The 16345-nt window shown below is 38.2% G+C and overlaps 2 protein-coding genes and 1 long non-coding RNA gene across 14 annotated transcripts in view; 2 read left to right on the forward strand and 1 right to left on the reverse strand.

Moving 5' to 3' along the window:
- The window catches only part of DENND2C (DENN domain containing 2C), a 96774-nt gene extending 92878 nt beyond the window's left edge, over positions 1-3896 (forward strand). For 8 of the 9 annotated variants that reach the window (XM_082458310.1, XM_082458307.1, XM_082458311.1 and 5 more), the window contains 3 exons: positions 42-284; positions 528-614; positions 1870-3896. In XM_082458310.1, coding sequence (XP_082314436.1) covers positions 42-284; positions 528-614; positions 1870-1901 — 362 coding nt within the window. In that variant the 3' untranslated portion in view covers positions 1902-3896. The remainder of the gene's footprint in view (positions 1-41; positions 285-527; positions 615-1869) is intronic. The other variant, XM_082458314.1, reaches the window with a different exon arrangement.
- LOC309660079 overlaps positions 578-16345 on the reverse strand; it is a 72462-nt gene continuing 56694 nt past the window's right edge. For 2 of the 4 annotated variants that reach the window (XR_014263110.1, XR_014263111.1), the window contains one exon: positions 5216-5451. This is a non-coding gene — a long non-coding RNA (uncharacterized lncRNA). Of the gene's footprint in view, positions 633-5215; positions 5452-7805; positions 9462-16345 lie in introns of those variants that run through there. The other 2 variants (XR_014263109.1, XR_014263112.1) reach the window with 2 other exon arrangements.
- On the forward strand, positions 4799-16288 carry BCAS2 (BCAS2 pre-mRNA processing factor). Its single transcript, XM_082460285.1, has 7 exons — positions 4799-5005; positions 5115-5207; positions 7729-7799; positions 9528-9689; positions 13739-13789; positions 14499-14579; positions 15979-16288. The coding sequence occupies exons 1-7, from the start codon at positions 4913-4915 to the stop codon at positions 16103-16105; spliced, it is 678 nt and encodes a 225-aa protein (XP_082316411.1). The 5' UTR covers positions 4799-4912; the 3' UTR covers positions 16106-16288.

Raw genomic sequence — 16345 nt, forward strand, 5'->3', positions numbered from 1 at the left:
GGGATTTTTCCCCCCTCTTCTTTCTTTTTTCGTTCATTTAGCAGAAGATGTGACACTCAACTCTCTGGTGTCTGAAGCATTTGTCAGGTTTTTTGTTGAACTGGTGGGACATTATTCTTTGAGCATGACTGTCACTGAGCATGGGGAGCGTGTATTCCAAAGGGAGCCATTCCGTAAATCCCACACCTCCCGAAGTGTACGCCACTTCCTGGATCTCTTCATGGAAACTCAGATGTTTGCAGGATTCATCCAGGACCGAGAGCTTCGGAAAAGTGGGGTGAAAGGTCAGTTTCATCATAAAGTTCTCCCTCTGTATTTAGTGAGTACTTGAAAGATTTGAAAATAATATAAACAAAAAATAGCATAAAGCTACAAGGGCTCACTATGAGTTGTTTATTATGGGAAACATTTATTTTGTGATATTGTTTTAGCTACGGAAGTACATTGGTAGTGAGTACAGAGTTTTATTCAATTGATTTTCAGTCTTGAATGTATGGCAGTTTCACCAACATGAGTTTTTCTTGTAGGTTTGTTTGAGGTCCGGGCCCTCCAGTATTTGGAAACAATTCCTGAGTCTGAGCCCAGTGGAGTGAATAGAATTTTGCGGAGTCTTGGTAAGTTGCTGTGTTTTCCTGTTAGATAAATATAGTTAAAAAAAAAAAAACTTTTGCGGTAAGCATGCCTCATCACAAAAGCTTTATAATCACATCAACAATATAACCTCAAGGAGGGTGACCAGAAACCATGACCCTATTTCCAAAGTGTTTTGGAGAAAGACAAAACTCTTTCTCAGAGGTTAGCATTCTCCATCAGAGTCGTCCATGGGGCTGTTTTCCTCAGATGAAGCTCCCTCATGATATAAGAATTTTGCATATCATGATTATTAATCTTTTCTAGGCCACATCCCTGGAAGAATCTTATTAAAATCTTCACCTTTTCCCAGAAAAATATACTTGGAGCATACAAACAAATTATGCATATAATTTTAGGGTGTTAATGGACCCCCTGGAAGCCCATCCATACACTCCAGGTTAAAAATACCTGGTTCAGAGGGCATCTGAGGCAAAAGAGGATTTCCTGCAAGTCTCTAATTTTACTCTTCATAAGGAAACACAGTTGTTTATGATTTTTCAATTATAGTTAACTTTTAATTATCCAGTATGATGTAGGAGAACAGTGGTGTGGTAGCCCCAAACAATGAAGAACCTGTATTCTATGGTATTTATATTGATCTTTGAAATATATGCCCTCCTAATTAAAATTAGCCCCTAAGTAGCTGAGAGACCATGGACAAATTATGCCTAGGGCTGTTATTTCATCTTTATACCGTGGTGTTGGATTAGATCAGTGGTTCTCAGCTCTGATTACAATATTATAATCTCTGGGGAACTTAAATGAAAATCCAGTGAATTTCCTGGCCGTCCAGTGGTTAGGACTTCACGCTTCCAATGCAGGGGCACGGGTTCAATCCCTGGTCAGGGAACTAAGGTCCTGCAAGCTGTGTGGTGCAGCAAGAAAAAGAAAAAACAAAAAGAAAATCCACCCCCCACCCCACACCAGGCTCCACGAAATCTCTGGGGAGCAGGACAGCTGATTTTAACCTACAGTCAGGTTTGAAAACCATGGGATTAGATGATGTCTCAGTTCTCTTCTACCTCTACAATTAGAAATGTGGGGATTTTGTGTGTGTGTGTGTTTGGTTTGGTTTGGTTTGGGTTTTTTTTGGTGGTTAAACACATCAACTGATAGCTTGAGATGGCAGCTTACTTCTGGGCTGTTCTGAATGACTAGGTTTAATCCCTTGCCTCAAATAATGTATAATAAATAAAAATGAACTAATGAGAGTTCACTCTACTTTTTTTCCTTTAGGAAGTAAAATGAAATTTCTGCAGAAGAAATGAAATCTTTGATTGACAGCCTCCATCCTAAATAGAACAGAAAGTGACAAAGAAACTATTTTTCCAAGAGTCAAGATGCCCTGAAGTATTCTACAAAATCTTGAAAGTTGAAAGGTTACAGAGCGGGCCAGGTTCTCGGAGGAGGATTCTCCTGTTGCTGCTGTAGTAATCACTGGAGAATTGTTGGGAGTAGTCTGGAACCAATGCTCCCTTTACTCTGCCTCCAGATTTTTTTTAAGTGGCCTTTCTTTTTGATTCTTGAGCTCATTCTTTGTGTTTTGAGCTTAGTCTATGAAGGCACTTGTCTTTTACAAGAAAGAGGTGGTGTTGCATTTTAAAAACAGCTCAAAAATGAGCACAATGAGAAAAGTGCTGCATTTAAGGTACTACGGAGGCATGATAGAAGTAGAGGACTAGCCCTTCACACATAATTCTCATCACTGAAATACCATGGCAGCTTTAAACCTGTGGGCTGTTTGAGCTAAGGACTATACTCATCTTTTTTTTTTTTTGGTCTAATGCTCTGTCTAGGGGAATCTCACTTACATGGAAGCCCTATGTATTATCACTGTTATTGAGTATCTTATAAAAATAGACATTTTATAGCTCCTCTTCCACATTGTGTGGCACTTGGGTAGCTTGTCCCACGCATGTCAACATTAAACTTTGGGGAATTATAGCTAATGGGGGACTTCCCTGGCAGTCCAGTGGTTAAGACTCCACGCTTCCACTGCAGGGGGCACGGGTTTGATCCCTGGTCCAAGAACTAAAATCCCCCATGCAGATTCCACATGCCACGTGGCATGGCCAAAAACAAGAAAAGAAAAAAATATATACCTAACAGGAAAATGTCCTTTAAGGGCATGAGAACTACCTTCCTTTTTAGTGTTCACCATGTGCCATGAATGGTACATGTATGTCATCTTGTTTAGTCTTTAAATCAACTTTATGAGATATTTGCATCTGCATTTTACTAATGAGGAAAATGGAATTCAGAGAGTTTAAATAACTTTAAACTGAAGACAGGACTATTAGTTTATGAACACATAGAAAGTTGGTTATTCCTACAGATGGAAATTTGAACTCTGTGGGACTATAGCTATTGAAAAAGCTTTTTTTTTGTTTTTGTTTTTGTTTTTTAAGCTGAAGTGTACCAGAGTCAACTTGCAGCTCTGAGAATAAGGGACTTCAAACTATAGGTGTCTAGATGAGACTTTTTTTGGTTCCTCTAGAAATGTTGGACTTTTTGCTCTAGTTAAATTGGACTCAGAATATGGACATTTCCTGGGCACACACCACATAATCACTCCAACCCTTAATATCTAAAGTAGTAGTAGTGGTTTGAAAGAGGAATTTGTCAGCATTGGTGTAACGCTAATTGATAAATGTTACAGCAAGTGTCAGTTTGTTTTCTTCAACTCCTGCGGATGGCTTTAACTGGCATAAAAACTATTTATTCAAACTTAAAGCATTATAGGTTGTGTTATGATACAACTTATTAACTTGTGCAGTATTGTCGTTACAACCCACTCAGGTGTGTGTGAATGGATCTGAAGCAGACACCATTTAAGACGGGTGCTGTATAATACAATTCCTATAGATGTGGGTCCAGAAAATAGAACTAAGCCTATGTTTAAAAAAAAAAAAAAGTTTATTAAGCAGCTTACCTCAGTGGGGCTTTTACCAGACATTTCCCCATTTGGTCTCCTCTGACACTCCCACCCTGAGGGAACAATTAGTAATTGGGAATTGAGTGTTTATAAAATGGGGGTATAAGGTGTTACTGTGGTGGATCCCAGACATCCCTCTGTGAGGAGACCTTTTCTTCAGGGATGGGAGTCTTATCCCTGCGATCTGAAGCTGCTTCCTTTTCTTCAGTTTGTTTTATTTTTTGTTTGTAAAGTATTACAAATTCTGGACACGTTTGTAAAATAATCGCTGAAAATTTGTATAAAATGTTTACAGATCTTTTAATGAATAAACAAACACAAAAAATTCCATGGATCTCCTGGAGAATTTGAAATAAAATTGCTTAAGCTGTAAAGATATTTTACTTCACTTAAATCTATAGCTAACACATTTATCTAATGGTAGGTAAAAGATAATCGATCCTAGACTAACCAAGCTTAATTACCGTGGCCAACATTTCCAGGCTCTTGGCAAAGTCGGGGTCTAGATTTGCACACCGGGCACGGTATATAGTCCGACTACCTTATTTGGTTTTTCCCTGCTTAGTCAAAGGGAACTGGAAGCCAGGGACCAGAGACTGGGCACCAGCAGTAGCAGGAGTGGTCGGAGGCAATGAGAAACTATTCTATTACCGTAAATTCTGAAGGCAAAATGATTGGATTTTACACACGCCCTGAAGGCGAAATCACAGTCTTTTTAAAAGATGGGATTAGCGGGCAGTTATTTCGCCCTGGGGGCGAGATCAGGTTCATTTTGTTACGCAGTCTAAAGGTTCGCAATTTTAACTGGAGACTAGCGCCCACTTCCAGAATCTGCGAAAGAACTGCACCTAGTGCAAAGATCCTCAGGGCGCCGAGAACGAAGAATGGTGGGGGTACAGCAAGGAAGTGCAAAGGGAGAGAAGTTTAACGGAAGAAGGTGGAAGGTTAGGAGAGTAAAGCCGAGGTGGGAAACCAGTAACTTTCTCCCTGCCAAGTCCTGCAGCCAGCTCCCTCCAAAAGTTTTAAAGGACTCCCCACCCAGATAGCGTCCTGGAGGAAACCAAAAGTCCCAACTCCTCTCCACTTTGCTTCCAGTCGGAGGCAAAACGGTAGAGCACACGGGGACCGGAAGTTGAGATGTACCGCTGACTCAGGGAAACCACGACGTGACGTCAAGTCCGACCAAAACAAAATGGCCGGGCAATTTCTAGCGAGCGCGCCCTCAGAATTAACTTAGGCGCCAAAGCTGATGCGCAGCTGACGTCATTACGTTAGCGTCGGGCGCAGGAGTATTTAAGAGAACCTGAGCAGGCGCAGACTCGGAAAGCTCCGGCGAACCTAAGAATGGCGGGTACGGGTTTGGTGGCCGGAGAGGTTGTGGTGGATGCGCTGCCGTATTTTGACCAAGGTTATGAAGCGCCTGGTGTGCGGGAAGCGGTAAGTTCGGGGTGTCTGTGTAACTGACTCAGCGCTCGCTGGCCTTTAGTGCTGGAAGAATCGCTTAACAATTTGCTGCCCCTACCCTGGCCCCTATTCTCGTTCTTAGGCTGCGGCATTGGTGGAGGAGGAAACACGCAGATACCGACCTACCAAGAACTACCTGAGCTACCTGACAGCCCCGGATTATTCCGCTTTTGAAGTAAGTGTGATGTTTTGAGCCGAGCGTATGAACCAGGATCCTGTGAATCCTTATTTTGGATCGAGAGCCTTCGCCACGTAGAAGTGAATTTAAAATTCCAGCTTTAACTGTTACTTGCTTAGCTACTACTTACCCTGTTGTATAGGTATTGTCAGTCAGTTGAAAATAGCTACACCTATAAGCCTTCCCCGGGGTTCTTATTCTGAGATCCACGGAAGGACTTTCTGGGGCTCCGCGACCTGACCTAACGATGCAAAAATTAGTGTTACGTTTTTCCGAGATAGGTTTATTGCGTAAATTCTCAAAGGGATCCTCTTCTCTCTAAGGTCTACTGTGAAACAAGTGACTTAGGGTTTTTTAATATATTTACAAAAGCCTAATTACCTAAGCCTCTGAGAACCACTGGAGGGCGGCCTTTGTATCAAGTCTTAAGTATTTACTGGGTGGACGTGAATGACTAGAGATAAATCATGTCTAAGTGAACCATATCAAACCATTTAGATATTTAGCCTAGAAGTGCACCCAAAATACTATTTAGGGTCTAATTAGCTGAATGAAATGTAAAATATCATTTCTAAGTTAATGGATTTCTGTTAGGCATTTTAGTACATACATGTTCCGTTTTTTCCCCCATTACAGTTAGCCGTTTATTTATGAAAGAATTCTGTTATTAAAACGCAGGATTTCCTATTGAAGTAACATGAAAAAAAATATTGGTTAAGTTTTAAGTAGGAGAGAGATGTTCCTATGGCATGCTGTTTTCCCATGCTTTTTGTAAATGATGTTTCCCAAATATAGATGTTATCACATTAAGAACTAAGGACAGTAATGGGTACTTATTAGCTTGATTTCTGAAAGTTTTAGATAACTGCATTCAGTCACATACTTTTAAATACTTGAGCCAGTTTTCTTTTTACCTCTTTTAGATACAACCTATGTTTCCTATCTTTATAATTAGTATACTGATTAGTTAACGCTTTTTAATAGTAGAAGCTAATAGTGTACTGGGTTCACTGTCGCAGTCCTAAAAACAGCTCTGTGAACTATATAACTGTATGTTTATTATCCCAATTTTTTAGATGGGAAAACTGCAGCTTAGGCTAACTAATTTACCCAAGACCTTAAGCACTCCTCAAACTGCCTTTGAACTGCTCTTTCATTAATTCGTTTAACAACTATTTCTGAAAATCGATTCTGTTCGAGTTATTGGGGAACAGGAGTTTAAATTCTAGAGTGTGGAGACAGATAAATCAGAAAATATCAGATTATTGATAAAGCTATACAGAGAATTAAAGTAATGATGTGATATAAAGTGACTGGGTGACTGCTTTAGATAGGATGGCTGAGGAAGGCCTGTCTAAGCTGAGAATGAGAATGCTCTATGAGCAGGGATCTTTTTTGTCTTCTTCAGCACTGTATTTTCATCACTTAAAACAGTGTTTGGCACACAAGAGGAACCCGGATATTTATCACTGAATGTATGAAGAGCGCCTAAGGCAGTTTAATGAATGCTTAATGTGTGCCATTCATGCCTGGAGTTCTTTTTATGACTTAGCCCTGTGAGCATTGGTTCATTCTTTGAAGAGAGTTGAGTTAAAATTCCAGATCTGTCACTTACTAGCCATGTGATGTTACGTGGCTGAAGATTGCTTGTACTATATTTTTGTAGTTTCTGTCTTACCTAATTGTTAGTTTTTACTCTGTCACTGTGCATAGCCTTCTAGCTAGAATGCCTTAGTTTCTGCAGGAAACTAACTAACCACATTTTCTTAGAGTTGTGTGAAACTCAGCAATAGTCCAAAAAAAGGCTTTCTCCAATGAAGACATGCTTAATGCACAGTTTTTAAGCAAGGAATGTGACCTCTGGAAGGCCTTTTTTGCCTACTCTTTAGTCTAAATGGAATAGGATGTTGACCAAAACACTGGACTTAAAGAGGTAGAGCTATACCACATTTTTTTTTAAATAGTAAAATTGTTAGAGCAAACAACAGAACCAGGTCCTTTTGTCCCTTCCCCTGTTACTCCTTTGCAAAGAGTAAAGTGAAAAGAGCAGCCAGGATCAAAAAGAAAGTATAGGTTTAGGCTCATAGTGCTAAAGCAAATTATTTTATGTCTCAAGTCCTCTTCTCTCTTCCCCTGCCCCCAGTGAATACTTAGATCCATAGTTCTCAACACTGGCTTGACTTTACAATCAACTGGTGAGTTAAAAACAAAAGTTATAATCATGTCCTGTAGTGGGGGAGAGGAGTGATAATGTGAATTGTATTGGAATTGTTTTCGAAACTCCCATTTGATTCTAAATGTGTGCTGGACTGAGAACCACTGATTTAGGATTAATCCTTTTCTCTGAGGGCCCCTTTACATATGAAGCGTGTGTGTGTCTGTGCACTTCTCCAGATTCTAGAGAGCACTGACTGCAGAGAAGACCTGGGGGGTAGGGAAATGATCCGTTAATAATGGATAGTAATACAGTTTGTTGATATGATTTTGGAAATAATTCTTTCTTCAATTTACACATCAGACTGACATAATGAGAAATGAATTTGAAAGATTGGCTGCTCGACAACCAATTGAATTGCTCAGTATGAAACGGTAAGTCCTACTTCTGGGTTCAGCTGGCCTCAAATCATTGTTTACTTTAATTATAATTTATTAGTAAAACTGCTATAGCCATGTTAAAATGTGGAAAAGAAAAAATTCTTGTCTGTTTTTATGTATTTATGTTTTTTCTTGTAATAGTTATAATAGTGGTTCATATAATCTTGTATTAATGTTCAAAAATATTCTTTGCACCTTTATTTAAAAATGCAAAATATTTTAAAATCCAATAACAGGGGAATGGTAAATTGTAACTAAGTTCATGTTTAAGAATTCCCGAGGAAAGGTTCCTGATTAGACATGTAGTGCTTCACTCTTACACAGGCAACGTTAGTAAACTCAGGGTACCTGCATAGTTTGACTTTGGTTCTACTGTCTCCCTTCCCATGCCACTTTACTACAAAACTTTTTCAGGAAAAAAACCAAAACACCCTTTTGTTACTTTCACTAAATTGGAGAATTGGGTTGCTTAACATCTGAGGTCCCCTTCAGCTCTAAGAAAACTATGAAATGATGAGAACCAGTAACTAATCTGGCAGAGCAGAGAGGGCCACATGAACAGTAGGGTTATCCTCTCAGCATATGTACAGATTAAAAGAGGGATTTGAGTCTATAGAACCGAAGGACCAGATTTTTCCTTTTCTTGTGCTGCATTTCCATCTGGCTTGAATGATAAAGGCAAACTCCTAGGACTCCTCAGTTCTCTTGTTTCCAGGTGCTTCTGCTCTAAAGATTTTCATGATAGTAACTCCTTCATAACAGTATATTTTGAACCCATAAGTAGGTCATGATGCTTTAAGCAGTAGATTGTGAAGTAAGTTTAGTAAGACATCACAGCACTTTTTTAAGGAAGTAGGATAGAAAATATCAGAATGCATTGCATGTAAAGGTAAGTTTTGTTTTGTGAAACTTCTGTTCAGCTGTGTGTATTTGTGTACTGGATCACAGTGTAAAATATTTCTTACTGTGCGTTATGATCAGAAGTTCCCAAAATGCTACATTCATGATGCATGTGTAAAGCTTGTTTTTTGTGTTTTTTTTGTTTTTAAACAAAATGGTTTATCACTTCTTAATCCCAGTTGCATATCCCTCAATTTTTCATAGGAATGATTTGGAGTTTTTACAATACCTGGTAAAAATAACAAAATGGAAATTAGAAGTTAGTTTGTAGTGACTCAGTAATGAGCTGAGATTTATGAAGAGTGTATGTTGCTGGCTGTGTTGGCAGTGTTGAAGGACTGGGTATTATGAAGACAGAGAAAAGACTGAGTTCAAAATGTAAAAATTATTGTATCCCTTTGCCATTTTTTCTCTAGAGGGGTGTAGGTACGTGGGTGGGAGGGTGGATGGATGTAGGTGCATATTTTTTTCTATCCTACTTTTTTCCCTTAACGTATTACAAACATCTTAATGTTTTTAATTATTCTTTAATAACATTTAATAGCTAATATAACAGTACGTTATATGAATGCACAGTGTAGCTTATTGAATTGTTCATTGAAGTGAACAATTTTTTGTTACTGTGTATAATGACGCTAAATCTTATTTGTACATTGATTGTTTCTTAGGATAAATAGATTTCTTATTATTGCAAGGTCTGCATTTTATCTTCAGTCTTCTGTAGTTTTTACAGTGTGCATAGACCCATGAGGCATTCTGTTGGGAGGAGAAAGAAAGGTTTGGAGGAATATGTGGTTTTATTTCATTGTTGTTTAATTTCAGATATGAACTTCCAGCCCCTTCCTCGGGTCAGAAAAATGACATTACTGCGTGGCAAGAATGCGTAAACAATTCTATGGCCCAGTTAGAGCATCAAGCGGTTCGAATTGAGAATCTGGAACTAATGTCACAGCATGGATGCAATGCCTGGAAAGTGTATAATGAGTAAGAAGCCTTTTTTGTTTCTTTTTTTTTTTTAAACCCATGCCACCTTTAGTCTTGTTTTTTTAATGTGGGAAGTAGAGTAGGAGAAGTGGGATAAAAATAGTATAGCTGGACTTTCACTTGGGGTCATGTCCTAGAACTACAACCCATATGAAAGGCTTTGAGACCCATCTCAAAGTTTAAGGGGATGTAAACCTAACACATTTGTTGTGTGATGTTGCAATAATGAGTTCTGAGGTCTGATTTACAAATCACAGCTTGGTAGAATGTAATCCTTAATGTGGGGGGTTGCTTATACAGTTAACTCTCATTATTGCATGTTGTGCTTTATAAAGTGGCCTTGAATACTGAATTAACAAATACTGAACCATTTCTCCTGGGAGAAGTATGTACATATGTATATATACACATCTCAGATAGATTCTAATCTTAAATCCTTTAAAACAGCTCATCCTGGCAGATTCTGTATTTTCTTTATTTTATAAAAGAGAAGATAAAGTTCAGAAGTGTTAAGTAACTTGCCAGAGTTGGAAATCAAACTCTATCCTTTGGTCATCCCTGCATGAGACCTGAAACAAGAAGGTGGAGTATCTCCTTGTTCCAATGCAGCTGGAAATGTGCATGTCCAGCAACTAAAATTTTTTGCTGCTCTGAGCATGTCCATGAATGATCACAAAACATTGCAGGTATTGATTTTGGGGTTACACATAAATTTGAGTGAGTAGGCAAATTCACATATACAGAATCTGCAAGTTATGAGAATTGACTGTAAGTAGAGAATTAACACCAGAAACAAAAGTGCCACTAGCTCCTGTTTCTGTTCCATATAACTAGCTTTAGCTTTAGGTTTTGTTATCTATTTAGGGTTCAGTTTCCAACTTGTAAAACTCAGTGGTTAGATGATCTCCATGGCTCCTTTGAGCCCTAAAGTCCTGAGTTTCTATTAACAGTTTAAGGAGAAAAGACCATTGAACTTCACAACTGTGCATAAAACTATTTGTTAGAGTATGATTCCTGAAACAGTAAAGCAAAAATCACGAAACGATAAATACCTTTTCTCAAGTTTTCAGAATCATGTTTAAATTTCTGTTGGCCACATAAGGATCTTTGGGCAAAATCCAGAATTTAAGAAACTACAGAACAAACAATTCAGTTTCTATTGTGAATATGTTGCAAGGAGAATAAAGGGAAAATGGGGTTGGGGTGATTAAGAAATTTAAGAGAGCAAATCAATCCCAAAAATGTGTAAGCTATCTAGTTGAGGAGGCAAGATATTCTAGGCCAGATAACTAGTAGTTCATTTTTGGCAGTATGGGGGCAAGTGCTGCATTGTGTGTTGTGGTCCATAAGCTACAGAGATCCACAGAAAGGGACATTAAGGATTAGGACCATTATAAAAGGGTGCGCTTAGGGGGTGGGGGTGGGGGTTATTGAAGTGTAGTTGATTTGTGTGTTAGTGTGAGGTATACAGCATAGTGATATAGTATTTTTGCAGATTATACTGTAGGTTATTACAAGGTAACGGGTATAATTCCCTGTGCTATACAGTATATCCTTGTTGCTTACATATTTTATATATAGTAATTTGTATCTGTTAATCCCATACCCCTAATTTGTCCCTCCTCCCCTTCTCTCTCACCTTTGCTAACCACAAGTTTGTTTTCTATATCTGTGAGTCTTTCTGTTTTGCATGAATTTTCGTTTGTATTATTTTTTAGAGGCCGCATATAAGTGACATCGTACAATATTTGCCTCTGTCCAATTTGTTTATGTCACTAAGCATAATATTCTCTAGGGCCATCCACACTGCTGCATATGGCAATATTTCTTTTTTATGACTAATAGTCCATTGTATATGTGTATATATGCACCATATCTTAATACAGTCATCTGTTGATGGACATTTGGGTTGCTTCCATGTTTTGGCTATTGTAAATAGTGCTGCTGTGACCATTGGGGTGCGTGTATCTTTTCGAATTAGAGTTTTCATTTTTTCCAGATATATACCCAGGAGTGGAATTGCTGTATCATGTGGTAGTTCTATTTTTAGTTTTTTTTTTAGGACCCTCCATAGTAGCTGCACCAATTTACATTCCCACCAACAGTGTACAGGGGTTCCAGAAAAGGGTGAGATTTGGATGTTTAAAGGAGAGCAAGAACATTCCAGGAATGGAGAACATAGGTGAGGGGATGGGGGGTGGGGAGGAGGCATTAAATTGAAGAGAGCATTGCTTTCGTCTTGCCTAGAAACCTTTAATAATTTTCCCTTACCTACAAGGTAAGGTCCAGGCTATTTAACATGATATTCAAAGCAAAAGGGTATACCTCAGTTGTAGACTTTCACTCCAGCCAAACTGGTCCTCTCCTTGGTGATTATCATAAACTCTGCCTCGGAGCCTTTACTCAGGCCTTATCTCCTCCTGGAATACCCTTAACTATTCTACCCAAATTCAACTTATTTAAGGCCCAACTTTAATCTGCTTCCTTTTCTTCCCTGATTAAAATTCTGCCTCTGGTACTCTCTTCTGAGAAACTGCACAAATTATTATGCACATCACTTGTTTTACATTTAATTACATAACACTTTATAGTGTTGGTCATTCTCCTGCACATATTTTGTCTCCTCCAAACCCAATGGATGCTTCTCCAGAGGAGCTGTACTATATTTTCTTTCTTCGTGATAGGATTTGAGGGTGTCAAATATGCTAGGCAGAAAGCTTTTAGCTCTAAGTAGGTCTTGGTGCAGAACTGCTTTAAAAAAATAGTATTTCATTAATAAGGAGAGAATTCTGTACTTGAAACTGAAGGGAAACCTTCAAGGTCAGCCCCTAACTTTACAAATAAACAGATTTAGCCCTAGTGATGTCAGGTGACTCATCAAAGGAAACATAGCTATCTAGGGCAGAGCTGGGAGTCTTCTGACTCCCATGATGCAGTGTGATCAGTTTCAGCATTCAGAGTACGTGAGGAGAGACCTGTGTACTTAAGAGGGAGGCTGGAAGAAGGGAGAAGACCACAAGCTGGGCTTTCAGGAAGAGGTGATTCAAAAGAAAGCTCCCTGTTAATGGTCGGAGGTCAGGAATCGAGTACTAAGCTTTATTGTCCTCAGCATGGAATGAGTGTCAAAGTCAGGGAAGTTGGGATGAGCTAAAGGAAAGCTGGAGAGGCACCACTTTTTGAAGACCAAATCTCTAGAGAATTGGAGTTAGTTATAGGAAATCAGTCAGTGGAGACAGAATAACTCAGAAGGGCAGCAGGAAATTTGAGTCACAAAAGCCGGGAAACAATACTGGATCTAGAGCAAGAGCATAGTAGGGCCAGTGTGGTTGAAATGGACTCTACTGCCTTAAGAGGAAATTGATATGGTATGTAAATTATATCTCAGTAAAGCTGTTATTTAGGAAAAGATAGATTTTGAACTTTACCCTTGAATCACTTCTCTAATGATAATACTCACATGGAACTCTGTATGGCTCAACTTCTCCCCTCTGCTCATTAGAGCTGACTTGGACTGGAATCTGAATCTATAGCCTTCCACAACAGTTTTTTTCTTCTCTCTAGCTAGCAGTAGACAGGAGGGGAGAGTGACAAGATAAATGTAGGTAAAGAAATAAAGAGATAAAAGGGAGTGTAAATGAGTGCACTCATCAGATACTTCCCATCTTGTCTATGAAAAGACAATAACAGTTTACGAAGTGATATAAGTACACAAAATCAGAATATCGGTAAATGGCTTGGGCTCAAGAGTTTAAAAGACCTGAAGTAGAATTCACCTCTGACACTTAACCATGTTACCTTGACCAAGTTACTTAATCTGAGTATAGTGTCCTAACATGTGAAATAGGGATAATCATACCTACCTCAAAGAATTCTTATGAGAATTAAATTAGTTTTATAGAGTATCTAACTTGGTTTTGGCACAGAAAGCTCAATTAATATTAACTATTTTTAGCAGAAAAACTTGACCTTGTATCAACTAGATAGTACACTTTTAGTTGGTACTATGTGATTTTAATGTACATTAATCTGATTTTCTTTTTCTTTTTTAGAAATCTAGTTCATATGATTGAACATGCACAGAAAGAGCTCCAGAAGTTAAGGTAAATTGTTTTTCTTCTTATTTTAGAATAAAGTTGAGGTGAATCTTAATAAATAGAATGAGAAGTAAAAGGAACCATTGGACTATAGTCATATGAGAGTAAATAATTGATGATCCACTCTGTCAAGTGTCTAGTGTTGGGTTTGCCCTACCTGAGTGGAGGAGAAATAGACCTGAGGTCTGAAAATCTCTCTACCGGGTCATTTGCAGTTTGCAAGTCTGCAGACATTGAAAAGGTACTTTTAGAAGGGGAAAAGGTTGTAGAATAACATGTATAATCTGATTTATGTTAAAAACAAAAACAAACAAACAAAACACCCTAATCTATACATGCACATACATATACAGGAAAGAATCTGGAAAGACACTCACCAAAAACTGAACAAAAGTTATCAGGGAGAAGGAGAAGCACATGGGAGGAGGGACTTTGGATTTTTAATCTGTTTGTGTGCATGCTTGTGTGTGTGTATTTAATTCTTCACCATGAGCATGTTTTATGAAATTTGTAATTGAAAAATAATGAGAAGAAAGTTAAAAAAAAAAAAAAAGTTATTTCCTGGAATTAGTCTATGACTATATATGTGTATATATATACACATATATATCTGTACTTCTCAAAGGACTAAAGAGGTATTATATTAGTTATAGATTTTTCTGCTGATTTTAGTCTTATTTTAGAATGTAGGTGGCTTGTATAAATGTTTTTACAGGAAACATATTCAAGACTTAAACTGGCAGCGAAAGAACATGCAACTCACAGCTGGATCTAAATTAAGAGAAATGGAGTCAACGTGAGTATCTACAATCCCATCACCTTTTAAATTGCTTAGCACATTTTAAGATCAGGATTCAACAATATAATTCAAACAGTATTCAAATAGGGTGCCACAGGTGTCAAAGAAATGCTGTTTTCTGAATCCCGCTCTTCACTGCCTCTTCCTCTTTCTGAAGTATGGGCTCGGAAGGAAATGAGAGTTATAAACAAAAACTGAACCACTGCTAATTTATTCTGATCTTAGAGCACCCTGTTTTCTGTCCAGTACTTCTGCTCTGAATAGGATTTTACCTATATTCTCCTTTTAAAAGGAAAAAAGTCTATTTTTTAACTCTTGCAGGAGGGAGATTCCATACTTTCTTGATAATTCGTATGTGTCTCAGGGGGTTTTTCCCTTTGTTTATATATTTTGTTTTTTTAATGTTCTTCACGTATTCAAATAAGTTTGTACAAATCTCTGAATATAGTCATGATTTTTTTATCATTTCTTTTCTTTCTTGATTTGCTCTTTCCCTAACCTCCATCACCCACATCACTGTCCTTGTTCCACCTTCCCCTCATCCTCTAAGTACCCCATGTTATCAGTCTATTATGCATCTTTCCACACTGTTCTTCAAACTAATATAATCTTCTACGTGTACATGTGTGTTTCTTTTCATTTGTCCTAAGATTTTTTTCTGGGGGAAGGGGAAGATTCCTTGAATCTATGGAATTTTTTTTTTTTAAGTTTAATTTTATATATTTATTTATTTATTTATGGCTGTGTTGCGTCTTCATTTCTGTGCGAGGGCTTTCTCCAGTTGTGGCAAGTGGGGGCCACTCTTCATCGCGGTGCGCGGGCCTCTCACTATCGCGGCCTCTCTTGTTGCGGAGCACAGGCTCCAGACGCGCAGGCTCAGTAATTGTGGCTCACGGGCCTAGTTGCTCCGTGGCATGTGGGATCTTCCCAGACCAGGGCTTGAACCCATGTGCCCTGCATTGGCAGGCAGATTCTCAACCACTGCGCCACCAGGGAAGCCCCGAATCTATGGAATTTTATCTTAGCAGTTGTAGAAATTCTTCATCATTTTTCTTTATTGCCTCTGCCTTATTTTCTCTCCTTTTCTGTTAATCCAATTAAATACCAACTTCAATCACTCTTTCATATCTCTTCAACTCTTTCTAACTTGTTCTTTTTTAAATTAAACTTTTTATTTTGAAATAATTGTAGGTTCACATGCAATTTTAAGAAGTAATACAGAGAGGTCCTATACACCCTTTACTCACTTTCCTGCCTAATTACACCTCAGTTTTTGAAAATGTAAAGCTAAAAGTGAAGGTTAGTGTTATGACCCTGGCTGAAAATATATATACTATAAAAATCTTATAAGGGAAAGTTCACATTAAGTAATTTCCCCCCCTTTTTTCTTTTCTAGTTGGGTATCCCTGGTCAGTAAGAATTATGAGATTGAAAGGACTATTGTACAATTAGAAAATGAACTCTTTCAAATGAAGCAGCAACATGGAGAGGCAAACAAAGAAAACATACGGCAAGACTTCTGAAAAAGACTAATCTGGTGGGTAGAAAGGAAAGCATGTTGGGCTTTCACAGGAGATCAAACATCTGAACTGTGAAGAACAACAGCATCTTACAGAAATCATCAGTGGTTAAATGTTTAGAAAGCATAGAATGTGGACTGTTATATTCTGTTTGTACATTTCAGCAAAATAAAAAATTTCAACATAGTGGTGGCTTGTTTTGTTTTGTGTTTTTGCCATTAAAAGAACTTTAGACTTTCAAAA

This window comes from Balaenoptera physalus, assembly GCF_965194825.1.
Source record: "Balaenoptera physalus genome assembly, chromosome: 1".
Classification (NCBI taxonomy): Eukaryota; Metazoa; Chordata; class Mammalia; order Artiodactyla; family Balaenopteridae; genus Balaenoptera; species Balaenoptera physalus.